This window comes from Talaromyces marneffei, chromosome 5 (assembly GCF_009556855.1).
Source record: "Talaromyces marneffei chromosome 5, complete sequence".
Classification (NCBI taxonomy): Eukaryota; Fungi; Ascomycota; class Eurotiomycetes; order Eurotiales; family Trichocomaceae; genus Talaromyces; species Talaromyces marneffei.
Genome location: NC_072352.1, coordinates 486814 through 512024, shown reverse-complemented (window position 1 = coordinate 512024; position 25211 = coordinate 486814). Strand labels below are relative to the sequence as shown.

The following is a 25211-nucleotide window of genomic DNA, read 5'->3' as shown; positions in this document are numbered from 1 at the left end:
AAATGACAGACACACGAGTGAGGCATAACAGAAGTGATAAGAAACATAGGCCAGCGCCTAAATAAATGAATCGCAATGAAAGGTTTCAAGAATAGAAGAGAAGATAAACCAGAAAATGGCGTATAGACAAGGAGACGAGAGAATAAGGGGTGCAATTGGCATGTCCAAGCAAGACACGAGATGAACGGATCTGGGGAGCAAGGAAGGAAGGAAGGGTAGGCTAACCTACAAAGAAGCCTGAGAAAAAAGATAGAAGAGGCAATCACATCTGAATTTGAATTGAGATTTCCTGAGCAACTCCAAGGGCGCGATGATGTTCCTTGAGAGCTTGCTAGTGTTGGTGACGATAGGAAGGCGAAGGAGTGACGAGGATGGGAAGGCGAGGAGGCTGAGATGGCTGGAAGCTGGTCCGATCCGATCGAACGTATCTAATTCGGGTTAGCGTATCTCATAAATTTACGCTAGGTAGAAAGTGGAAGGAGAGCAATTCTGCGCACACCAATGCAATGTCAACACAACGCAACTTCTTGTACACATGTACGGAAATCGACAAAAGGCTCTGGAAGTATCTAATTACACATAATCTATGCCTAGCAGAATATGACATTGAAGACCCTGAAACGAAAAGTTATGTAAGACATCCATTCAGTTAGTCGATTCCCCCTCTCGCTCAATGCTACCTACACACACAATATAGATGGAAGATGATGGAAAGATGAAGGTATTAAACAAAAACCGAACCAGATACACACTCTGACAGATAGCTTATAAGTCGAACAATAATATTCGAGAAGAGGGGGAATGATTCAAACAATCCAAGCGGAAGGGGGGAATAAATAACAAAAGGCATGTGAAACCAAAGAAATCCGACACACATACAGAGAACAAAGAAGAATCGTAAAAAATCGGAGAATCATCAGACAAAAGATAAATGAGATATTGAGTGGATTTGAACCAATCATTCTCAACCATTTGAACATGTCTGAAGACTGACTCATCGAATGTCCTGTCTATCTGATGTATTCACCTCGGTATATGGTTCGTATGAATAGAATGGAAGCGAAACACAAATCATAATCCAACAATCCCTCGGTTCGGGTTCTGCAATGCTGCAATTTCTGTTGTTTTTCCATGTCGTTGGATTAAATATGTTTTTGTCGCTTGTTGCTTGTTTTTCGTAGGTGTTTTGTCTTGTTTTTTTACCAGTGATGGAAACCGTCTCTAAAATTTGCCCAACCCCCCCAGCCAGAAAACCCCGGGATGTAAATTCAACGCAAAGTGAAGGTAGCAAACCGACATCAACATTCAGTATTGGACACGGGGGAATTCAACCGCCATCGTCTTTCGGATGGACTTCTCGTTGAATTCTCTTGAAAGCTGATGATGCGGGAGTGCTCTGCTGCTCACAGAAAAGGACCAGGCAAAACTGGTAACAGAAGCGAAAAGTAAATCAAACATGTAAATGGAAAAAACCAATAAATAAATAAACGCAACGACCCTCCCAAAGTATCACTATAAACAGACACGTCATCAAACCGTAGCGAATAATTGCAATTTGGCAGAGAACAAACGAAAGGGACATAACACATGATAGAGAAGAAAAGAAACTTAACAACCGCCTGCTAGAAGATAGAATCGATCTGAAGAAATCCAAACGAGCCTTCATATTCTAATAACAAAAGAACCATGCATAACGGCAGGACTAGGCTCGTGGAATGGACGGTGACCGGAGATTGGGAGCTCAGGATTGATATACCGTCAGCTATCGTCAAGGGCAGGAGGCGAAATGATTTAACCATCTTCGTCCGACGGCTCGCCGGATTCGACATCTTCGCTTTCTTCGGCGCTTGTGCTTTGTTTATTCTTCTTTGAAGGATGGGCGTTATTATCGTCAGTCACGCCAGATTTTCGTTTCTGTGCCGACGAAGTGCTCTCACCGGCTGGTTTGGCCGTTTCATCCCCACCATCTAGACCTTTGCCCTTTTCTATGGCAGCCACCTCATCAGCCGTCAAGAACCTTCCTCCAGGGCCACGAGGACGTCGCATAGCATGATTATGTCGTGATTCATGTAAGTAAGGCTTGCGGCCTTTCGAAGTAAGTCGCAACTGCTCTTCAAGTTTCTGGCGCGCAACACGTCGTTTGAGAATTCGATGGAACTGCTTCGCGTTCACATACAAAGGCGACTCCTCTTGTGTGCCACCCGCGACTGCTTCGCCAGCGGGCTGAGCCTGTTGAACTTGGGGTTGAGGAGGTGGAGGCATGCTTGGAGGAACACCAGGGCGGCCTACATGGTTGAGGACTGGTTGCGCGTTGGGCAGGTGTGGGCTACCGACATGACTCATTCGTCGAGCTTGTTGCATAGGGGCATTTTGCGACATCTGTACCTGAGGCATGGGGGGAATTTGACCGGAAACCTGCGTCGGCGACCGAGGATTCCGCTCATTCTTGACTTGTACACCAGCCATTCGTGGTGAACCACGAGGTCCTTGTGCCATTTGTCCCGCCATTTGATCCTGCGACATGGGGTAGAATTGGCCAGAGGCAGCGGCTGTTGCCATCGCGGCAGCTTGCGTAGGTGAAATGCCATAGGGAGGCTGCATTGTCGTTGTGACACCGTATGGTTGCGCAAAGTTCATTTGTTGGTGGACAGCGCCTGGTGCATTTTGCGACTGCTGATAATGGCCCTGGCCAGGCAGAATCGGAGACGCTTGGTGATTTTGAGGGATGTGTGCTTGTGGGTTTGTCGGGGAGGTCAAGGTACCAACGGTCGAGCCCGCATTTTGAGCATTCTGATACGCGCCGGCCATGTGCGATCCCGCGTGAGGATGCTGACCATGCGGTTGCTGGTATTGGGGAGAGTACTCCATGTTGTCTGTATGCGCAGTTGATTGTTGTGGTTGTTGAAGAGCGACGAGACAAGGCGCTACTGGCGCTTTCCGTCACACACGAAGCGCTTTGCAACGCGATAGAGTTAAAGTAAGTCGTGAACAGGATCTGTAGGCGACAACCCAATCACTACAGACGAGACAGCAATTCAAGACGCGATGAAATCAAACGATATAGGGCTGGTCGGAGGTAACCGCGTTGCCTTGTCACTATTGACTCTAGGCAGCGAATCTGTGCAAAAGGACTGGATGTTAGATTGCGCGACGTTCAAAGATGTTAGGCGTTTTCGACGAAATGATTCGACCAACTACCCGACAATGTCTGCAGCCGCCAACAATCGCGTCAACACTGGCTGCAGCACTAGATGGTCACTGGACCTCGGTGTGGGTGTGGATGTGGGACGGGGGCGGCACGCGGGGCAGTGGAAAAACATAAAATGATGCCGGCGCGGGCTGAGTGGAACAACAGCAACTGCGCGTACGTACCTGAATTTTGCGTCGCTTTCTTTCGATTTAACTATTCTTTTCTTTCTGTACCACGTCTTCAACCTGAACAAATTGCTATTTTATTTTGGCAAAACCTGTTGGCGGAGCGGGGAGACGAAACCGAATGCTTTCCCACGACAACGGAATGAGACGTGGTTGGGCTCTAATGCAGGCGCTCCGAATTCACTGACACCCAGCAAATAATGGTTGATGCGTTGTCACCAAATGTGGTATTGAGGAAATCCTCTCGTGGCGCAGGCGACTGCCTATGCGTGTTTAAATTGCCTGGGCGAGGCGACCAAGCTTCAGGATAGCTGGAGAGAGTCGACAAACTGGACCTCGAAATAATGACCCAATTAGACAGGATGAGGCGGTGTCAAAAGCGGCTCAGACTCTGGCGTCTTCGTCGATACTAGTAATGCCTTAGGTATCCAAACGCAGGAGGGGTGTGTCGGACAATGCTGTATGCGACACTATGAACGTGTTAGTCCAGCCAAGTCTCAGCTCGCAAGCATAGTTAATTTGTTGGAAAAACATGACAAAAATGCGATTGCCTGTCAAGAGCTGAAGCAGGGATTGGCTGAATAGAGCAGAGCGAGGGTTAGGCAGTAGGGCAAGTTGTGTGAGTGTGTGTGTTGTGGGCTAGTTGAAGGATGTATGCGTTGGCAGACGCGGGAGCTTGCCTGCAGCCAGAGTACATACCTTGTCGATCCAGCGTGTGGCAAGAGCAATTCGCGAAAGAATCACGGATCGCTTTGTCCTGGATGCGCGGCGCGTTAATAATGCTCACGAAATAGTAGCCGATGAAATTTTCAACAATAGTTTGCGATAACTGCGCAAAGTGGACAAAAAAAGAAGCTGTCGAGATGGGATTGCAGAAACAGCAGCAAGCAAGACGCGCCAAAGGTCGCGCGGGTGGCAGGATGGGGGAATAGGGCGAGGCTTACCAAAGAAAAAGCTTGGCGAGAAAACAACCTACAGGATGATAATCAAGTCGCGCGATTCTTCAAATCACGGGACGAACAAGGTTGTTCCTGTCGTTCTGTTGATCTGAGGACTCGTGAAGAACTGCGCAAAATGTAATTTGTCAGATATGATATGATGCGTTATTTTGTTTCTGTCTGTTTCGGGTTGGAGCAGGTGCGCAAGAGAACGAGCGGTAATGAAAGAGCAGGGATCGTGGCGAGGAAAACCCTCGTAATGGTACATGGAGTGTAAGAGCGTAATAGAGGACGGGGCAAATCAGAGATAGCAGAGCTGAGACAGCAGGCAACAGGCTGAATACCGACACACGGGCGCGTAAGAAACGTGTATTGTAATGACAATACCCAATAACAACAATAACAATCGCGTCACAAAGACAATTGTTGCTGGGTAGTTACCTGAAGCAGACTAGCGGCAGGCCTTAGTCATCTCTCAGTCTGAGGCTTAGCGCGGGCGGCGGTAGCTTCCGGAGAGAGACGACAAGAACTTGCACGAGGAAGGCTGCGAGGGCCAGAAAAAGCGAAATCGAGGGGGGGAGAGCAGAGCGGTTGATGATTGATCGATAGTTGATGGATGGAGAATGCGAATTGGGATTGAGATTGGGATTGGGGGGATATGTATGGACACAGAGCACGAAGAGGGGAGGAGCATAAGGTGATTCGTCCGAGGGAAGGAAAGTGCAGCACTGATGTCAGGCCAGGATAGGACCCGGTGGGTTCCGTTTCATCGCCAGCCGACCCGGCCAACTAGTGCTGGGGCCGTCCACAGCCACCACCCGCGCAAACATCGGCCGGAATGCTCTGCGATAGGCTGCTGCCTGATGTGCGCCTGAAAGCGGACTTGCTTCACCTTTCTCCTCGTGCTCATTCTTTATTCAGGGTCTGAAATAACGAGAGGAATGCCCGATCTTCGAACAATGAAGAAAACGTCATAGACAAAATGGGCAGTGCATAGGGCATGCATACATCATGCATGCTCAGTAGAATGGGCCAAAAAAAAAATGACAGGAAATATAGACGTGGGCAAATGCCATGAAATTCGACAACATGATTGTAAAAAGAGCAGCAAAAACACCAAAATAATGTACAGAATATCATGCGCATAAAAGTCGCTGGTGTAACCGCAGCAAATAGAAATGCACGGGTGCTGTGCTTGCTTCGATTGGTAGAAGGGAATATTCAACATACCTTTGATGCTGATTTGCTCGACGGCCACCGAATGGTGTTGCTGGCCAGCCAGGCGGAAACAAATCACAAGGAGAGGGGGGAGGATGATGATATAAAAAAGAACCAATCAAACTTGGATCGCAATGGGCATCAAAATCGAATCAGAATAGACACACAGCCGCAGTTAGCGCGCACGCGCGTTTTTTGTATTCCCTTTTCTGATTGTTGATTGGAAAATTGTCGAGCGGGATGGTGGATAGCCACCAAGAGGTAAGGGTAGAAAGAAGCCTTTGAGAGTCCAATGGAGAGAAGAGGATAAGAAGAAAGGAGGAAAAGGGTAACAAATATAAGTTGAGGAGAAAGGTGATAGGTGAGTTGGGGAGGGGGACAGGTGAGGGAATCAAGCAAATAATATCAAGAATTGGCCTGAACAACCAACGAGGACGAAGAAACAGAGGAAAAGAAGCGAAAGAGCGGGCGATGGCGCCTTTGTATTGGGTCACTGCCCGGCGGGGCCGCGCCAGCTGATCCTGACTGGGCAGAATTTTTCATTTCATGACGTATCGTTGAATACGGTAATATAGTACTAGCACGTATGCGAGTCTTGCGAGACCCTTGATCGACACTTGAAAAGTTGACACAAACCATGAAAATACCGGTTTCACGTCCAGGACCACTGTAACCGCCGAGATTTGCCGTAATCAATTATATACAAACTAACCAACATCGGCTTAGTCCAATTGTGATCCGGTGTGATCGGACCCCAATCACCTCTTCCCTTTCCTCTGACCCGTGCATGATTTCATGGCATCTTCCACGATGCTTTTCTTCTGTGCTACATACCATGCATTTGCGTGGATTCGGTGGATGAGGAAATCAATATCAGATCGCCTCAGCTTTAATGATTCTGACGCGTATTGCCGGCCACACACGGATAGTTCTGGTGTTGCTCGCGACAGTCTGCATGGTCATACTCGTACTCGAGGTCCCTCGTAATACGTACTACAGAGTAACTATATAATTACTAGTTAGTTAACTACTCCGTACTCATAACTAGTGCGTATACGTACTACGTAAGGCTATGCCAGGAATGTGACGTGTGAGTGGCTGTTAGTAGTGTGGTACGCAGATAGTACTAATACGGTATCGATACATTACCCTGTATTGAATTCCCGTATGTATGAATGAACATTCGACACACACACACACACTTCAGAAAGTCCGTACCGCCAGGGTTGTACGTCTTCCAAGTCTACGTACAGGTCAGTACGGTCTCGTGATTCCTCGGCTCGCCAACCCGTTTTGGCATCAGCTCCTCCATTTCTGATCGTCACATCTCGAAGCGCCCTGGGTTTCAATTATCACATACGACTTTACTATTTATATATTCACACAGCGTTGTGAATGGTCTCGAAAAGTCCATCCAAGATTTGCTGGATAATGATGTCTCGTACGAGTACCAAGTTTCGCGTATTTGACCGCTCGTTCCAAGCCTCAGCTGGAAAGATCGATCCAGAACACAAACTCTGCTTGACCGCCGAACCAAATCCCATCACCATGGGACAATGAACGGATGAGTCAATAGTCGGTGTACATAGGGAGTACTTAGTTTCAAGGCATCAAGATTTTAAACGGAGTGAGATAGATCCTGTTCTGCTTGCTTTTTTTTTGTCTTGTCATTCTCCTAGCGCTGAGCCTGTCAACTTTTTTCTGATAGTTAGGTGGATACGACCAGGATCAAGCAAGTTGAGCAACCTACGGCTAATCGGCGTAAATATTCAATCTTAGAACTGATTAGCGAGTTGTGGGACAGAGATGTACCTGAAAGAGAGCTATCATCGACATAAAGCTCAGAGCTGAGCTCCTACGCGCACAGTTGTCATTGACGTCATAACAACATTCTCCAAACATACATTGAATAGATCAACCGACCGCATACAAACATGGTCTTCTAGAACTTAAAAATATTCTTTGATCTTGACTATCTCGATTCAAATTGCGACTCGTATTAATGCTTTGGCCGTATGGCAAGTCAAACATTGAATGTAATTGTTGTTTGTTGTCGTGGGTCTGGCACCTAAGACAAAGATATATATATATTTAGAATCGAATGGGTTGGATCTCAACCCAGATGCCCCCACCCCAAAGACTTGGAAAACATACGGAGTAGCATCTATCATTTACATAGTCCGCGTGATTCAAATTGCGAGACAATGTCTCTATCGTATTGCTCTCAATTCCGTACTCATACATGGGAAGGCATACTCTTGTACTCTTGCATTATCGAAGGGAGTTGATGCCCGAGTCTCGAAAAATGCACAACCCGACCAATCGGTGTGTCTCCTGTCAAACAACCTCAAAGAGCCGCATGGAAATTAGGCGCGTGTGACCAATTGAATCTTGATAAACACTTCTCTGGTATGACTGGACGGCAGAGCTGTATTTGCCTTTGACTATAAGGTTCTATCTATATCATTGGCCTCTGCATGAACGCAAGTCATGCTACATGAAATTCTAAAGTCAATTCGCACTTACTTCGTCCGCACGAAATGTACGATATGTCATAATAGGATAAGTACTTATTGGAAAAAGGGAAGTCGTCTAAAAGGTCCTTGCGTAATCCTGCTAATCGGACTTGGAATACCTACCTAGGTATGGTATCACATTGGGTGGAATGACCGGGTCCGATGAGTAAACTACCATAGCAAGAATTAACAGCGATATGACGACCATCATTGATCAACCACAATCCTTCGTTTCAGAGTAATTTTTGAACGTCCACAGGGCTCTACAAGAGTCCCCTTTCGAACCCCAGGGGGCCGCGCATCTACTCTCTGAAAGTCGTACTCCAATAACAAATGAGACAACGTCAATTTCTGCATGTTCACCGCAAACCACCTACCAGGGCACGCGGGCCGGCCCAGGCCAAAGTTAAGAAACACAGGCGTTATGGTGGTGACAGTCGGGCGAATCAAGTCTTCTGATGCGCGCCTTGGGTTGAAACCACCAGGGTAATTGGCCGGGTCTTGCTGAATAGCTTTGAGAGGTGCAGCTAGAATCGCGCCGTGTGGTACGTGTAGACCGTTGGAAAAAGTGAAACCGTCTTTACTTGTTATGGTACGTTCCAGCCCAACTTCGCCAATTGGATTGGCTCGTAGACTCTCGCGGATAAACGAGTCCATCAATTGACAAAATCGTGACTCCAGGCATTAGGCCTTCGTAACTCCCAAGATAATTCGGCGCGTGTGTCTGTGACGGTACGGTCAAACTCTGCTTGAGGAAGGGAAGTGAGGTCGTAAACAGCATTGGTCACAGTTAATGTGTTGGAATATGACTGCAGGAAATTGAATGCTAGGATGCGGTTGACCATCATCATTGGTGTATACTCCAGCTTGGAATTTGAGTCCTTTCGGGCTACTTTCAGGGCCGCGCTTAGAAGATCGTTCTACACCAAATCAGCGTGCGTACCCTGGGACTTAAGCACCCTCTCGGAGGCATTGAAAAGGCACCCACTGGAAGCTTAGGCTCAACCCCTTTAATTTCGGCCTCCTCGATCATCTTCATGCGCTCTTCGATGACCGGAATTGCATGCTTGGCTACGATATCTCGGTCTCTGGAGAGAGGCCGCCGTACCAAAGAAGCAAGCAATCTGTGTGTATGCATCATCGGAATTTTTCCTTTTGAATAGTGTTCAAGATACGTACGGTCGTAAGAACGGGGGTATAAAACGTAGATATACAGCAAGCGAGAACATGCTAACAGCATAATGTACGGCGGCATCCAAGTACTCCTGATTCCGACAAAGGGGATGACCAGCAATGATCCTATTGCTGGCGCGAGACAATATTGCGGTAGCTGTGTCCCACATATTTATGCTAATCTCGCCGTGACTATCCAAATTAGCTGTCACACCATCATTGATGGCCATAACAAGCTCTTCATTCATCATGTCCATCTTATCAGGGAGCTTCTGGAATAGTTCACGGTATACAATAGGTTTTTGAATATTGTTGTCAAGGACGTTGTCTCCAAAGAGACTGTACTTGGCATGCATTGCATTTCTAACGTATGTGTGGAATGAGACGATGGATTCAGGTTGCCGGGCATACTCTGCGATGAGCTCTTTAGGAAGTAGAAGTAAAAAGCCGGTAGGTGAATGTGGAAACGGGATCAAGAGCAGTCCATTGGCAGTCTTGAGGAGCTATGTTGACTCTCGTTAGGGTTCAGATCGAATAGTGTTATTCTTCCGTGAGGGTTGATCACCTTATACGCAACGGTGAACAATTCTCCGGCGTGAAAAACACACTTGCATGAAAGTTCAATAAACTCGAGAAAGCCTGGACTTCCATCTACCCATCTGAATGATCCATATTTTGCTGAGAATGATGCTAGCAATGCTGGCTGGATAAGATAAAAAAGCCACGCCAAACCTGTTATGAGCGAAGCCATAACCATCAGCAGGGGCCCGGACTGAAATATCTGAGTATATCCTTCAGCCATCGTTGATGTGTAAACTAGAGAAAAAGAATATGAATGAGATGATCCAACAAGTCCAAGAAAGAAAGAAAGAAAGGGAACGAGATGATAATAGTCCGTGACGGAGCACCCGAAAGTAGTCATCAAGACGAGCAGATGTCAGGAATCGTAGTCAATGATACTGTGAGACATCCCGATCCTCATTTTTCGGTGGTTGACTTTAATTTCTGGACAATTTAAACTGATTATTTGAAACGTAACTTGTCACCGTGTATCAGACATCAGGCCTATCACTCTTGCCCATTACTACAGATGGCATGCAAGTATCATCATGATCTCTGATCCCGGTTACGTGCATTGAGTTACCCTTCTTTCCTAGTAATACAGATCGGAAATCTGTGCTAAGGAGTTCATTAGAAATTAATGACCGAATATGCATATTGTCTTATTGGACTTACGACCTGCTTGATGCTGGGTGTTTCTTCCGACGTTTCTATGGAGTACGCTAGAGCTTTCATATAAACATGCTTGCCTTTCCACGACTTTCGTAATTAATCAGTTAGCCAAAGCAAAAGATATAGCGATGGTGTCAAAGGAAACAATGCCTAATAATCTATCACTTAATTCCTTCAATCGTCTGGTCGTTATTCCCGTGCTGATGGGTCTCGGACATCTAGCCCCTGCCATTGGAGCTATCCGTGCTGCCACAGGAACATACCAATTTCCGGTCGCTCTTCTTGGGATGATTGCGACTGGCGCGGCTCTTGTTGACTGTAAGTCAAAAACTTGAAAAGAATAGACCAGTGAGCATAGCATCGTATTTCTGTTCTAACCATTCTCTGCTGCTGGATTAGCATATGACTCCTACAAGGATGCTCCAATACCAAACCGGCCTCCTAAATGGTTATGGAACATCTGGTTCTACTCACTTTGGGCGGTTACACTCGTATGCACTATATACAGCGGCTTCAAACCTGCACTCGCGATGTATAGGTTTGCTTTTATTGGGTTGGGATGGGCAACACCATGCGTTCCGTGCCTGACGCAGAAGAGTGGTCTCCGTTTCTGCAAGCCAAAACATATTGTATGTTTCTATCCCTGGATATCCACCAAGGTGAATTTCGTCAGACTTACTCCTCAAAGTTCCGCGAAGCAAAGTCACTAGTTGTGGCTATGTGCATGGCATACGTTACAGTTGACACGAGCATTGCATACTCTTGTAATGGCGGTACTACCACACAGCACTCAGAATCGTCAGTGCACAGTAAGAGTCTAGGTCTTGCAATTCTGTATCAGTTCTTCCGTGAAACAGCCTGTGATGTGAGGGATGTTGCTGAGGATGCTCGGGACAGAATGAAGACATTACCCATAAGGCTTGGGAGGAAGAAAACTTTCTGTCTCATGGGTATCGTGGGAACTTTTGTAGATGGCGCTATTACCAGGGGGATATCAATAGACGGCCTATGGGGTTTCCATGTAGATAAGATTTTACTCGCGGAGACTATACTGAGGGTTGGCATGACGATGTTATTCTATTTGAAAGTGTTATAGTACCATCACGGGAATGTCACAGCCTGGGGTACAGTCTCCCTTATCGGACTCACGCCCGTTATCTGGGCCCAGCGGTCCCTAGGACGGTGAAATATCGGCAAATCGAACAACTTTATAAATTTTCTAGGAGCAGTGAAGATGCAAGGTATCTTTTTGGGCAAGAGAGTTCATATTTTGGAGGGGAATCCTACAATAAAGTGGAGCTGACTTGCCTACCTAGATAGTGTTCGTTTAAATTAGACAGCAATAGTCGTACCACGGATATGAAGTTTATTAGAGAGTCAAAGCTTCGAGAGCAATGGAAGTATGTATCAACAATCTAGTTTATGTAAGAAGTGGCTCTTATTTACACTGTCGGACAAGATGTGAAAGACAACGCTTCAAACAGCAGCAAGCTGACGGACTAAGTCTCGTAGCTCTTCAGAGGGTTTCTCTCTGATGCCGACAAGATCGTTGTCATCGATTTCCCAGGGATGTGCCAGTGACTTGTTGGCAACACAATATTGGATCTGTACTCCAAAAGTCATCGGGGAAATATTCCCGGTACGCAGGTCTTCCAAAGCTTGGTCTAACAGTGGCTTCATATCTTGGGATGTTATGTTCCAACCATCCTCCCCCAAAACTTCTTGCACAATTCTCAAAAGCTCGACCTGGGACAAATACGTACTATGCACATAAACCGGTCTGTTAAGAGTTTCTTCGAGTTGGAGTAGAGCACCAGCAGTCGCTTTACCCGCATCTTCAAGGGTTGTCCACGGAACCACATTCTCCCCGCCGTCGAACATGGTTGCTGTTTTTGTTTTTAGGTCAACACCAGCAAACCCAGTGGAAAGACACCAGTCCAGGAAACAGCCGACGACGATCAAAGTGTAAGTCATTCCAGATTTCTCCGCCTTTTCTTTGACCGCACGGTAAGAATCGCGTTTACGCCCAAAGACTGGCATGTCGCGAACGCCAGGAATTTCTGGATCGAGGCCATAGTCGCTTGTGATACTAAAGCCCAGTTAGAATCTTGTTTGGCCCATGGGTTCCCCGGTATGAGGGAAGCAATTTTAAGCCATTAGAAAGGAAAACCCACAAACGGTAGACTCCACTGGCAGCCGCAGCATCTATAAGACGCAATGGTGTTTCAACATCTTGGGTGAAAGTATTGTCAACGACCGCGTCCTGGCCTTGGATGGCTACAGATAAAGACTCCGTGGAGTTGAAGTCGACGACTTTGACTGTAACACCGGCTGGGAATTCCTTGGGCGAGCGGGTTAACACAGTAACCTCGAATCCTTGATTGAGAAGCGCCGCAAGAGTCTTAGATCCTAGACTTCCAGAAGCCTACCAAACGATTAGCCGAAGCACAGCAATGGTTTTTAATCGTCATCTTTACCCCTGCTAGTGCTACTTTGGTGATCTTATTCGTCATTTTTGATCTATCGTCTTGACCCGTACTCTAGTTAATCACTTCTCCTTGCCAAAAGGCACGTTTTATACAGAGTCCTTCAGTCAGCCATCGGAGGTTTCGGAGGTTCGGCTTTACTGCTTATGCCGAGACAACTCGAAGAGAAACGACTCAACACATTTCTCAATGTCGGAGATACAAAAGCTAAGAGCGATCTTGCCAACCAACAATAATATAAAGATGGAGTGAATTGGCATCACCTGCTTCAATCATCGCGTCAAACACAAGTACAGACCTTATCACAATAGAGAGTCATACTGTCGGATTGATGGGTTTACTCCAGGCCAATCCTGAATAGTAGCTTACAAAGATGAAAAGAAGAATTGACTAGCAAGATTGTCTGTATTGAGTTCTCTCTGTCTGTCTGAATACATGAGGTTCCAAAACCGGGTTTTTATAGACATCTGGTGAGCTGGTTTTATCGAATCCGGCATGTAGGGTTGACATCATTTGTGACCTATCATGAGGGGTAAAATTGGGGGCTATAAAGTAGAGCTTCTGATTGACTGCCTCATTTGACTGCCTCTGGATATCCGGATTATCTGACACATACAAAACCGAAAACTCATGAAAGATCCGATCCAATCGGATTGAGAAATGAGGCTATACCTAATATAGGCGTCCTTTGCCCTAAGTCTATTCCCGAACAGTAACTAGCGCGTTTTTCGGGTTGAGGCTTGAGGTTTAACTCTTCTGCCCAACACATCTTATTCACGGTTTCATTGGTAAAGTGTTATTTGATTTAAATACAATACTCTCTGGTTAGTGTCCCAATACCCCTATATTACGCCTGCCGTGGGACGAGAAAAGGTGTGAGTTTACCTAGCCTCTTCCGTTAAATAGAGTGTCCAGATCCGAGACAGTCCGGGGTTTCCAGTGTCTCCAGAATATGAACCTGTAAAGCTTTTTATGGTAGACGATGCTGGTGGCTGTAATGTAAGATGAAGCCTAAAGTTACACCATGGAAGCCAGTCGTAAATAGGTAGCTAGCTCATTTTCATAAAAAATCTAGATGGCGATGTATAAAATCACTGAAACCCGAGAATGTATTTTCCAAGCTTAATTTATTCGTGGCTGCAGCACTCGAGTGCGATTTATGACCATGAGCAGCGCATTAGAAACCCCCGAACTCCTTACTTGGGACCAACGCTCGGATAACGAAATTCTTGCCGATCTGCAAACCTACAAACCAGTCGATGGCACTTCTGAAAGGAACATATGGTCCTTTTGGGACAAAGGACTCACAGCTTGTAAGCCATGGTGTCAGAGGAATATTATTGGTTGGGTTCGTCGGCATAGTCCCCGGTGGACTGTAAGAGTACTTGACATGGTAGATGGCTCGCCAAACCATTATTCCAAATATTTCTCTGATCCGGAGTGCTTCTTTCCAGCTGCATTGTTGCAGAAAACCATGAAGGGGACCCACGTTGGGCCACATGCGGCGGACCTCATACGTTTGCCGCTATTGTACCTATACGGCGGCGTATGGCTCGATGTAGGGTTTCTGTTATTTCGTGATCTCGACGACCTCTGTTGGTGCGCCCTAGCTGACCCCTTCAACCCAGTCGAGCTAGCCGGTTTCAAAATGACTATAAGCCAAGCTCTAGCCATGTTCTGGAATGGATTAATTGGGGCACGTAAAGGTTCCCTAGTCATCAAATACTGGCATGATATCTTTTTGAACGTCTGGAATAACCGCACTAGTTGTGATGGAATAAATTCGCACCCATTGTTGCGCCACCTGCCACGATATGAGGTGCCGTCTTCCACAGGCCTACCACCGGCATTTGTATACAAGAACTTTGTTGACTACTTGGCACAAATGTTTTGTCTCGAGCGACTGCAGCACCTTCGTGACCTAAATCGGGATTGGGATGGATTGCGGTTTTTTGAGTCTAGAGTATTGCTCTTTGAGTGCGTTAGTGAAGTATACTGGGCTCAGCACATAACACACTTGGACGGCAGAAAGCAGTTCAATATGCTAAGTTGCGTTCGTGCGGAAACAGAGCCTGAGTTCCTGGAGGCAGAAAAATTTATACAAGAGATCTTATCGACGTCATCAACTATGAAGCTTTCTCATGGCTTAGTCACAGAGCAAGGAGAATACTTGGCGAGAATATGGGATGAACCGGAGAATGAAGATGCAGACTGTAGGCCAGGCACTTTCGCAGCTTATCTCAGATGGGCAAGTGTTTACTTTCAGCAAATGAAAAAGCTCACGCCTGTGCAGCTGCCTGTCTATGCAGACGCAATCATTACTGGAAACTTCCTGCAAATTTTGGGTGAATCTCATGTGTAATACTTGGCTCATGTTTTTCGTTTTGAGTCATCCATGTATTGGTTGATTCTGATATTCACCGCTACTTCTACTCTGTAGCACAACAGGTTGAAGCTACCCAGTGTTATGGCAGAGGTTACATATGTCCGATGGTATTGATGTGTGTTTGGAAGAAACTTGCCTTAATGGTGTTTTGGTAATGGAATTGTGAACCCCGAGCTATTTCGGAGGTAGTGTAGTAGTTCATAAGCCAAAATTCCATTACACCAGACTATTCTGGTGATACACTTCCTGGACCTAGAGAGAACTTAGAACCCATGTGCTTTCGTACCTGTTATGAATATGATGTTCTTTCCTGATTTCCTATCATTATTCGACACAAAGCTAGTAACCACACACAATGGAGATGGCTTTTGTGATTGCGAGTATGGTCGATTATTATAAAACGCTACTTTGGATTGCGGTGATCAGTACAGGAGTTTTCGCATATATAATTCGCCTCTTGTATGAAGGCTATGACTCGCGAGCGCATATAAGAGCACTCAAGTGTCGTGGAATTGTTAATAGTATCGGAAGTTGAAATGTCTTCTATAGACTGACTCGATTGTTGTAGCCTATCGCAGAACTACACTCGATGATCTTTGGACACCTGCTTCTCGTGAATGGTATTCGTAAGAAATTCCCTCGTGACAGCCATCACTCGTACATCTAAATGCATCTGATGCGACATTGGACAGAATACTTTCCACACGAATTTGAATGTCCATCAATAGTCTATCTAGATCTCTGGCCGGTTGCGCCATCGCTGGCGATTGTGAATGATCCGGATTTATGTGCTCAAGCAATTCAACGGATAGAATTCTCTACCAAGAGCCTGGCAGAGCAAGTACATAGTAACCCCACTTACTGGTGGCCGTGATCTAGGTTCGTCTGGAACCAATATCAAGCACCACACTTTCTTGCGCTCTCGGTTTGCGCCAGCTTTTAGGCATCAAAATGTGGTTAGAAATATACCAATTGTCATTGAAGAAGCAAGCATATTTACCGAAACGCTACGAACACAGGCTGGAAGCCTTGGCGGGCAGTTGGGGAACGTTTTCAGTCTTGAAGACAAGGTCTCCGAATTCGTTTTTGATACCCTGGCTAATTTCACAGTGTACCTTTACCCGATATTCATCCTCAACATACAAGTGGCTCATAATTCTCGCAGTGGTCTTCGTCTTAACGAACAAACAAACGGTCATAGCGCTCTTAGATTGGCAATCTACAGACAAACAGCAAACTTATTACCCAGAAACCTGTTCACCCTTAAAAGACGAATGAACCCTATGTACTATCTAGGTATTTGGAAGAATAATCAGGCCATTGCACGCATTCTGGTACCAATTATCCGCTCGCGATCTCATGGAGCTTCCAACATGAGTATAGGAATGCTGAATCATCATGATAAAAGAACAGTTTTGGATATTGTAGCGAAGACGTGGCTATCACATAATCAAACAAAGAGCGAAGAAGAAAAAGATGCATTCGTCGATAGCATGCTTCAGAACGTCAAGATCTTTATGCTTGCTGGACATGATACAACTACGGCAGCTATCTGCTATGCCTTCGAACTACTAGCATACCATCCTGGAGAACCTGAAAAACTTCGAGCCGAGCATGGCTCGGTATTTGGGAAGGATCGAGAAAATTTAGGAGACATTATTCAAAACTCTCCAGAGAAATTGAATAACCTGCCGTTTACTCTTGTAGTGATAAAGGAGTGTCTGCGGCTCTTGCTTTGACGGTGAGACAGGGGTCTTCTTCCTTTAATTTTAACAAAGACGGTATTTCTTGGCCTACAGAGGGTTTTAATATACAGACTGGAGGATGGAGCATTCATAGGGATCCGAAATATTGGCAGCGTGCTAATGATTTCATCCCAGAGCGCTGGTTGGCTCCGAAGGGAGACAGTCTGTATCCCGTCAAAAATGCATGGCGTCCGTTTGAGCATGGCCAAATGAATTGCATTGGACAAGGTTTTGCTCTACTTGTAATCAAGATTGCGTTGATCATGGTTGTGAGAGAGTTCGACATTGAGATTGCTTGGGTAGAATGGGACGAAGCTAGCTGATCTGGCCGTTGCTTGCGTGACATAGAAAGATATGACTAACATTACTTTAGCAACGAACAATCTGGAGCCCATGACATGATAAATGGTAATAGACTATACCGAACCGAATTTGTAGAGGGAGTCCTCAAGGACGGCATGCCAGTTCGTGTACGATCGAGAAAAGCGCGAGAGTAATATATGGGCAAACAGAAAGTATTCAACGAAACCTTCATTGACAGTTGTAAATTAGAGCAGCAGAGGTTCCATAATATTATACTAGATAGTGAATAATTAAAAAGTGAAAGATAGAATAGAGAACCCTGCCCGCAATATTGAGTAACAAAGTCACTTTTCTATTGCTCACATGTGGAACTACAAGTGCCACTTCCTGGTGACACTTCTGTATAAACCATCCGAGGGCTCAGCTTCAAACCCACGAAATCAAAGTAATATTGCACATCCGGATCATCCAGAAAAGCATCAACTAGCTCCTTCTCCATTGGTACATGAAATTCGCATCCAGCATCATGATCGCCCTCATAAAGCACTCGGGGTGGATAGACGCAAATGAGAGTCTCTGGACAGAAAGGATAAAAGAAATGTCGAAAAGCTTTGGGTTGGCCAAATCCAAAATCTGCATCGTAAATTGGTGGTTCTCTCACATCAGTAATACCAAGGGACATTGTCGTTAATGGAGTCTCGAAGAGACGTAGATTGGTTTTGTCTGCCACTGGAGAAGCTTTATCTAAGAGCGCTTGGAGGGTCTCTGGAGTTGCTGTTGCTGTTACTTGCCGGACGAAAACGGCCAGTCTCCAGAGCAATGCATCCGATATCACATCTGCAATACTGGGTATATGGTGAAGATCAGCAGTGGTGGGAGCGAGAAGGGCACTGCCTTGAAATCGAGCTGGAAGACCAAGTCGGGATCGCACGTTGACTATCTCATAGAAAAAAGCTGGAGCTTGTGGATCTACCGAATAGATTCTTGCCCTATGTCTCAGGACAGTCCTCCATAATAATGCGGAGAATGCGTCATATGTAGAGATCCGGATGTCGCCTCCTGGTGGTGTCGCTAAATATTTCAGTGTTTCCACTTTTGACTTCGGTAAATGGAGAAGTACAGCGGTATTAGGCCGATGGACAAGTTGTAAGGTATGTTGTACCAACTGTGGTGCTATGTTCATTTGCTTCAAGCTTAACATCCCCTTGCATCTGAATTGGGATCTATCCAAACATTTGATATCCCAAATTGGTGGTTGAGTTTTGTGTATTATAGAGTAGCAATTTTCAGCCAGCTGGTAGACAAATCCACCAAAACCTGCATTGTCTATAACGCAGTGATGAAGATGCATGGTGAGAATAAGGCCGCCATGGATGAAGTTGAACTTGAAAGCAGAAACAACGGGACTCGTGTTTAAGGGATGGAGAATCCCATATAACATCCCTATGAGCTTGGTAAATAAAATAAAAGCATGATAAGGAGCTTTTTTCATAACGATTAAATGGCGTTACATACCTTCAACACACAAAGCTGCTATATCGCCAAATGCAAAAGAACTAAAATGATGATCTGCCAACTCAGAATAAGACACAGAATCTTCTTCATCAAGCCATTGAACCTCGAGCTTAACAGCAGTGCTTTTCTTTCTAACCCCCGAAAAGTCTCCAAATTCATTCTTTTCAATGGTGCCAATAAGATGCCGGCACTGGCCTAGTGTCATCCTCAAACCATTCTTGAACGATTGTATAATGTGATTTTGATCGTATGTTTGGTTCAACTGAAAGACAAGGCCATAGGTGCTGTAGACTGGTGGCACCATTAGATCTGTTGTTGCTGGGCGAAATGATTCATTATCAGTTAGATTGATTGGTTAAACCCAATGTTCTTCCACGGAAGGCATTTTGGGTGGATCTTAGCATAGAGTGATTTATGAAGGGGATTTTTGTCTCCTAGCGATACACATTTAGTTGAAAAGTGTGTCCTGGATTCCTGGTTACCTTGTCTGTAGTCTCCCAAGTTGCATAGATGCCCTTACGGATTCATAATTGATATTGACAAGGTTGGAAATCCCTTACTCTCTCGAGGTCTCAACCATTATATACCCCGCTGAAATACAAATACTACCACTTGCAGCTGCTGCTATCCGATTGTCCTAGTGGCTATATTTTATATCTTGCCAGAGGTGGAAATCTATGAAATTGTCTGGAGAAAGGTTTTATGTAACATCGACGCTTTGAATTTTACACCGCGTCTTTCATTGCGTCAGCAATGGAATCTGTACCACCACCTCCACCTATCAATTTCTCGTTCGTCGTCTGAATGACTATCCGACGGTAACTAACCAGTGATGGGGAGCCGTTATCTTCAACTTCCAGAATGAGGTGCAACAGCTGGCCCCTCAGCATTGGTTTGCGGCTGATGAGCTCAACACAGCTCTTTTCTGGTGGGGGTAGCGTAACCTCGACAATGTTACCAACCTCATTCAGCGGACGAATAGAGAGCCTTCCTACTTCATGCTCTGCAGACCATTGTGTTGCACTGGGGTCAAGGTATTGGTACCATTTGAAGGTTAGCGTGTCACGTTGATCTGGATCATACGTGGCGGACGCATCAAGTTGGAATGTTGAGCCAGCTTCTAGTTCAAAACTTATTGGTTCTGAACCTGTGCTGTCGTTGATACTGATTATGGGACTGTGGTTTGCGCTACCCAAGTCAAGAGAAAGCGTCCATTTCATACGAGCGGCGAAGTCGTTCTGGAAAGCATTCCGCCATCGCCAGACCGTAGCTTGGTTTGACTTGTGTCTCCTACCGTCAAGGCCAGTAACATCGTCGACTACATCGCTAAAGTGTCTATTGATGAGCCCTGCCCCACTGGCATCTGTAAGATTGTAGCGACCGCCCCAAGATCCGTAATTAGGGTGTTCAGGTACCCCGAGGCCGTTTTGAATGAGATATAGGAATGTCGGCGTATCTCCTTCGGGTATAAACATGAAGTCTGGATACACAGCTCCCAGCGGGCCAATCTGTATATTTTCATGAATCCATTCCTTTGTGATCTTTGATGGATCTGGACCACCATGGTCGAACCCATACCATCCTTCACCAGAAATACCAGACCACGCTGCAAGGCCATATTGACTCCAGCCATGAACAGAGCATATATAGAAAATGTCGGGATATTTGTTGCGGATCCACGTCCCTGTGTCGTCCTGGTCGGAGATGGCGTAGACGCGTAGTTTGGATCGTAATCGTGCAGCGTCCGAGGTAGAATGTGTGTTTTCGATTTTAAGCAGAACGGAGGCGAGTACATTAGTACCTCCCCAACATAAGACCCATAATGGCTGTTCTGATGTTGCTTCAATTCGCTCTAGGAGTAATTGACCACCTTCGCTGAGGGGGATATTGTCACCAACAGCGGACATGCCGTATGTCTGTCGCATTTTGATTAGTTGCTGGTTTCCCTTTGCTAGAATATTAGGAAACCTACCTCAGCTCCCTTCTTGATCAAAGATCGCAAATATTCCGCAGTCGGATACAGATCGTTTGGATGCGCATGGGCGTTGAGATTATCGACGACTTTCTCATAACCATCCACAATCTTGCGCATGTCTTCTGGACAGACCTTGTTTTTCATCCATGTCGATGTGCAAGCCACGAGTCCCTCTGTCTGAAATTGATTTGAATACAGCAAATATCGCACAAGCGATTCTGCATCATCTGGCTCATTTGAGATGTCGCTTAAGATGAATACGCGAGGTTTTGAAGCAAAAGTTTGCAGACGATCTCGAGACAGTGTCATTGTGGTAGATGAATATCAGGTGAGTCTAGTCAGTTTATTATGCTGTAAGAGTTGAGATGACGGGGGAGTTCAGTCCGTTGACTTCTCTGCACAATGATTTATTTATTTCAAGTTCATCGAATGACTAGCCATCCGCAAATATGCGGTTGAGCTATACCCACCGCGTCATTTTTCAGTGGATATTGCAGTCTACAAAGGGTAATTGGTGCCACTGTTAGGTACTGATGAGGCGGGGGATATGGATCATCTGGAACAGGCAGGTTTAACCACCGGGAAAACCACTAACCCTAACCCTAAAGCAAGAGAGTACAGCGACTCCTCAGCAAGTTGAGAATTAAATACGAAATTGCTCTTTACGTTTGAAGGATATTTCTTATTTACTTATAGAATTTATGGCAAATCAAACGTGAAATCAAGCCTAATAATGGACTGGTCTAAAATCGGCTTCAACTTAACCAGCAGACTCCCTGTATTGATGAATCATAGTGTGCATCAACTTCGTCTACGACCAACACCTTGATACTCCCATTGCGAGTATCAGAACACAATTCCATCGCATATCTCGCCTTCTCCAACGGGAAAGTATGTGACACCAGTTTTGTCAAATCCTTCAATATGCCACCATCTAGACACTGGATAGCCGGCGCCCAGGTATCGCGGTAGCGATTAATGAATTTTAGCTGAATCTCTGCCAAGGACAAATGCATAAATGGTAGGTTATTCATGATCGACTTTCCGACTCCAATAACCATGACGGTGCCGCCGCGGCGAGCAGTATATGCGGCGATGCAAATACTACTTTCGACGCCAGTACACTCCAGCACAGTCTCAGGTGCGAAATACTCATCTTCTTTGCCGAATAGAGCCCTAATTGCTTTTGCGTTTCCTTCAGCATCAAGATCCCGATTGACTTGATATGGAATGACACTGGGAACGAACTCCTTGGCGAATTTCAATCGACTGGGCTCGAGGTCAGTAATGACAATTGGATGAGCGCCAGAGGCTCTTGCAGCGGCCAGAGTTAATAGTCCTACAGGCCCGGCGCCACAAATGACAGCACCTCGGCCCAGTGTTAAGCCAGCCAGGCGGATACCGTGCATTGCGACGGAGAGGGGCTCGAGGAGGGCTCCTTCGGCGTAGGAGACATTGTCTGGTAATTTGTGTAGCCATCGAGCTGGGTGGATTTTGTATCGTTGCAAGGAACCGTGGTATGGGTACACACCCGCGAATTGAACGTCTTCACAGAGGTTATAGCGACCGTCGGAGCAGAGGAAGCAGTCGCTACAGGGGACGCCAGGTTCCATGGCGACACGGTCACCTAAGTTCCGATTAATATTTAATTGTTTAATTTTTGCTTGCAAAGTTGTCATACCAGGTTTCAAGTTAGTGACACCTTCACCGACTTGTAGTACCACGCCGGCAGCCTCATGACCTAAGATGCAGTCGCCCTCGACCACGAGAGTTCCTATACGACCACTTTTCCAGAAGTGAATGTCGGAACTAAAACTTCCAGCATCAGTAACTTCGTGCGATGTGCTCAAATTCGATAACGTGCACGTACCCGCAAATTCCAGTAGCTTTGATATGTAGAAGAACTTCGCCCTTCTGAGGTGCATAGACCGGGGCTTCGACTTGCTTTAGATTATGGTCGGCAGTGACTTGTAATGAGGGATTTGGAAAACGAGCTTGTATGATCGTGGCCTCCTCTCTTTTTGACTTTTGCGAAATCTTTCCAATGTGGTCGGTGAGACAACAGGGAGTCGGTTCAAGGATACTGGGCGACATTGTAGCTGATGTAGGAGATATTACTCTAAATAAGAACCCTATCCAGAACAACTTACGTCTCGCAAATAAAATAATGAAAATAAAGGTTGAAGAATAAAAGAAAAAAAAGTCCACAAGAAGTTGAAGGAAATAAGGAAGAGGAATGGTTGTGCATAGTGTCGATCTATCATTGGACAAATTCTTATCACAGAATTGGATGAGTACATGTGCAACATTATCTGGACACTTGAATAATATTCAATTACCGGTCATCTGATTATGGCTTTTAGATGCCATTTGTGGTTATGGTAAACGGTTGGGGTGGACCACGTATGTTAGTGCTTCTGATTACCGCTTCGAGCATGCTGTCAATTCCCAGCTCCGACTCCACAACATCCACGCAGGAAGCTCCCCGCATTAAGCTGCCGAAGGAAGCAATGTCAACCCCTGGAATGCAGCAGTGACGGAAGGAATTTCCGCATGTGGTTGCAGAGTGGTATCATCTTGATTAGGGTTAGGAGTAAGGTATTCTGGTATGGACAGCTCATAATAGCCGGTTCCTTGTAGCTGTTCCTGACGCCATTTGGGTGTTGGTAGAGTTTCTGAGAACGCAAGGTCTTGAGAGATGTTCGTATGACAGAGCGACTGTACTTTATCTGTATTACATGCTTCCCATTGGAAATAAGTAGTCTGCCCCCATTTGCTTCTTGGTTGCTATGGACTCCAGCTGGGGTGGTGACTACCTAGGCAAAAGCTTATTAAGTATAGTATATTGTATATAGCAACTGGTGCTCATTTCTTTTTAAACTACCCAGTTTATGGTTACATGACGTGGTTAAATAAAATAAGCTTCGTATGTCGTCTCGTCTATTAGCCACATATGCACATATATCCGCCCTGAACGCCGCCATTACACACACAACATATCGATGTTCTCAGCATTAACTAAAGATACGGAGAGGATGATTGGGAAGATAAAACCCAGGGTCATTGAAACGGAGACCCCTATTGAGATTCGAGATGGACTCAATCTCAGATTCCTCCAGATCAAAACCGAGAACGTTCAAGTTCTGACTGAGGCGAGAGGGATTGTTTGATTTTGGAATAACAGCAATGTTACTGCATAGATCAGTATTTTGTATGAACATTCCTGCGGGGTAAGCTTACCGTTGAGTAGCCCATCGCAACAGAACCTGAGCAGGAGTGACATTATATTTCGCCGAGAGAGCTTTGACGGGTTCCGCATCAAAAAGAAGAGGAATATCCTTAGCTTTCTTAGAGAAGGCTGGAGGCAATTCTAAGAAAGATTGAGGGCCGAAAGAAGAATAAGCCGTTACAACAATGCTGGCTCCCTGAGCCATTTTGATCAAATCCGGCTGTACGAGGTAAGGGTGATGCTCAATCTGCAGAGAAGATATAGGATGACGATTGTACGTCTGGATGTCGTATAGGGACTGTGTCTGGAAATTGGAAACACCGATACTGTGTGCAATGCCACTTTCGACAAGATTCTCGAGAGCCTCCCAGGTCTCTCGAATAGGAACACGGTCCTGCTCTACTGTTCCATTGTCGTCCATCCACCATGCAGGGTAACGGCGGACTTCAGGATCGATGTACTTCAACGCGCAGGGAAAGTGGATGAGGAACAGATCAATGTATCCAAGACCCCAGGCTTCATTCTGCTTCTTGGCCATGTCCAGGGCATGTTCACGACGATGGTAGTTATTCCATAGTTTTGTGGTAATAAAAATTTCTTCACGGGTGACAAGGCCTTCGGAAATGGCACGACGAATGCCTTCTCCAGCTTCCTTTTCGTTTTGATAGTCGTAGGCGCCATCGAAGAGGCGGTAACCAGCTTTGATAGCCTAGGGACAGATTTTAGAACTGCCTTTTAAAACTCATTGTCAGAGGGGAAAACCTACGTTGTACACAGTATCAGCAGCTGTGGCCTTGGGAACTTTCCATAGCCCGAAGCCTACTAGAGGCATTTCACGGCCGGAGGCAAGTGTCACTGTAGTCTTAGCCATTGTGCTTCGATTGGAAATATGCTGGTAATGGAAAAATTGAAAGAACGACTGTAAAAACGAGGGAACGACGAATGAACGGAATTTAGGTAGCTGGGGCAGGACAAGGTAAAATAAAAAAAAATGCGAAGCCAAAGCGTGATTGTAATCCTGAATGAGAAGGTTAGGGCTAAACGAACAAGTGGTGGCTATGTCTTCCCGATTGAGACAGTGCCCCATCCTCCACAACAGTGCGCACACTAATCCAACTT

The 25211-nt window shown here is 45.8% G+C and overlaps 10 protein-coding genes across 10 annotated transcripts; 2 read left to right on the top strand and 8 right to left on the bottom strand.

The window, feature by feature from the left end:
* Nucleotides 1-1791: 1791 nt before the first annotated feature.
* EYB26_006499 (uncharacterized protein) lies at nucleotides 1792-2868 on the bottom strand (the record flags this gene model as incomplete). The annotated part of the gene is made up of 1 exon (XM_054265775.1): nucleotides 1792-2868. The coding sequence occupies one exon, from the start codon at nucleotides 2866-2868 to the stop codon at nucleotides 1792-1794; it is 1077 nt and encodes a 358-aa protein (XP_054121750.1).
* A 927-nt stretch (nucleotides 2869-3795) lies between these two features.
* On the bottom strand, nucleotides 3796-4581 carry EYB26_006498 (uncharacterized protein; the record flags this gene model as incomplete). Its single annotated transcript, XM_054265774.1, has 4 exons — nucleotides 3796-3845; nucleotides 4075-4132; nucleotides 4320-4347; nucleotides 4397-4581. 4 exons carry the CDS (start codon nucleotides 4579-4581, stop codon nucleotides 3796-3798), a joined length of 321 nt encoding a protein of 106 aa, XP_054121749.1.
* A 4122-nt stretch (nucleotides 4582-8703) lies between these two features.
* EYB26_006497 (uncharacterized protein) lies at nucleotides 8704-10022 on the bottom strand (the record flags this gene model as incomplete). Its single annotated transcript, XM_054265773.1, has 4 exons — nucleotides 8704-8967; nucleotides 9036-9171; nucleotides 9227-9723; nucleotides 9786-10022. The coding sequence occupies 4 exons, from the start codon at nucleotides 10020-10022 to the stop codon at nucleotides 8704-8706; spliced, it is 1134 nt and encodes a 377-aa protein (XP_054121748.1).
* Nucleotides 10023-11929: 1907 nt separating this feature from the next.
* Nucleotides 11930-12966, bottom strand: EYB26_006496 (uncharacterized protein; the record flags this gene model as incomplete). The annotated part of the gene is made up of 3 exons (XM_054265772.1): nucleotides 11930-12542; nucleotides 12628-12878; nucleotides 12931-12966. The coding sequence occupies 3 exons, from the start codon at nucleotides 12964-12966 to the stop codon at nucleotides 11930-11932; spliced, it is 900 nt and encodes a 299-aa protein (XP_054121747.1).
* A 1138-nt stretch (nucleotides 12967-14104) lies between these two features.
* EYB26_006495 (uncharacterized protein) lies at nucleotides 14105-15301 on the top strand (the record flags this gene model as incomplete). Its single annotated transcript, XM_054265771.1, has 1 exon — nucleotides 14105-15301. One exon carries the CDS (start codon nucleotides 14105-14107, stop codon nucleotides 15299-15301), a length of 1197 nt encoding a protein of 398 aa, XP_054121746.1.
* A 1397-nt stretch (nucleotides 15302-16698) lies between these two features.
* On the top strand, nucleotides 16699-17393 carry EYB26_006494 (uncharacterized protein; the record flags this gene model as incomplete). The annotated part of the gene is made up of 2 exons (XM_054265770.1): nucleotides 16699-16947; nucleotides 17076-17393. The coding sequence occupies 2 exons, from the start codon at nucleotides 16699-16701 to the stop codon at nucleotides 17391-17393; spliced, it is 567 nt and encodes a 188-aa protein (XP_054121745.1).
* A 332-nt stretch (nucleotides 17394-17725) lies between these two features.
* EYB26_006493 (uncharacterized protein) lies at nucleotides 17726-19192 on the bottom strand (the record flags this gene model as incomplete). Its single annotated transcript, XM_054265769.1, has 2 exons — nucleotides 17726-18816; nucleotides 18889-19192. The coding sequence occupies 2 exons, from the start codon at nucleotides 19190-19192 to the stop codon at nucleotides 17726-17728; spliced, it is 1395 nt and encodes a 464-aa protein (XP_054121744.1).
* A 421-nt stretch (nucleotides 19193-19613) lies between these two features.
* EYB26_006492 (uncharacterized protein) lies at nucleotides 19614-21172 on the bottom strand (the record flags this gene model as incomplete). The annotated part of the gene is made up of 2 exons (XM_054265768.1): nucleotides 19614-20804; nucleotides 20861-21172. 2 exons carry the CDS (start codon nucleotides 21170-21172, stop codon nucleotides 19614-19616), a joined length of 1503 nt encoding a protein of 500 aa, XP_054121743.1.
* A 446-nt stretch (nucleotides 21173-21618) lies between these two features.
* Nucleotides 21619-22957, bottom strand: EYB26_006491 (uncharacterized protein; the record flags this gene model as incomplete). The annotated part of the gene is made up of 3 exons (XM_054265767.1): nucleotides 21619-22490; nucleotides 22545-22672; nucleotides 22734-22957. 3 exons carry the CDS (start codon nucleotides 22955-22957, stop codon nucleotides 21619-21621), a joined length of 1224 nt encoding a protein of 407 aa, XP_054121742.1.
* Nucleotides 22958-23877: 920 nt separating this feature from the next.
* EYB26_006490 (uncharacterized protein) lies at nucleotides 23878-24963 on the bottom strand (the record flags this gene model as incomplete). Its single annotated transcript, XM_054265766.1, has 3 exons — nucleotides 23878-24055; nucleotides 24104-24801; nucleotides 24859-24963. 3 exons carry the CDS (start codon nucleotides 24961-24963, stop codon nucleotides 23878-23880), a joined length of 981 nt encoding a protein of 326 aa, XP_054121741.1.
* Nucleotides 24964-25211: the final 248 nt, after the last annotated feature.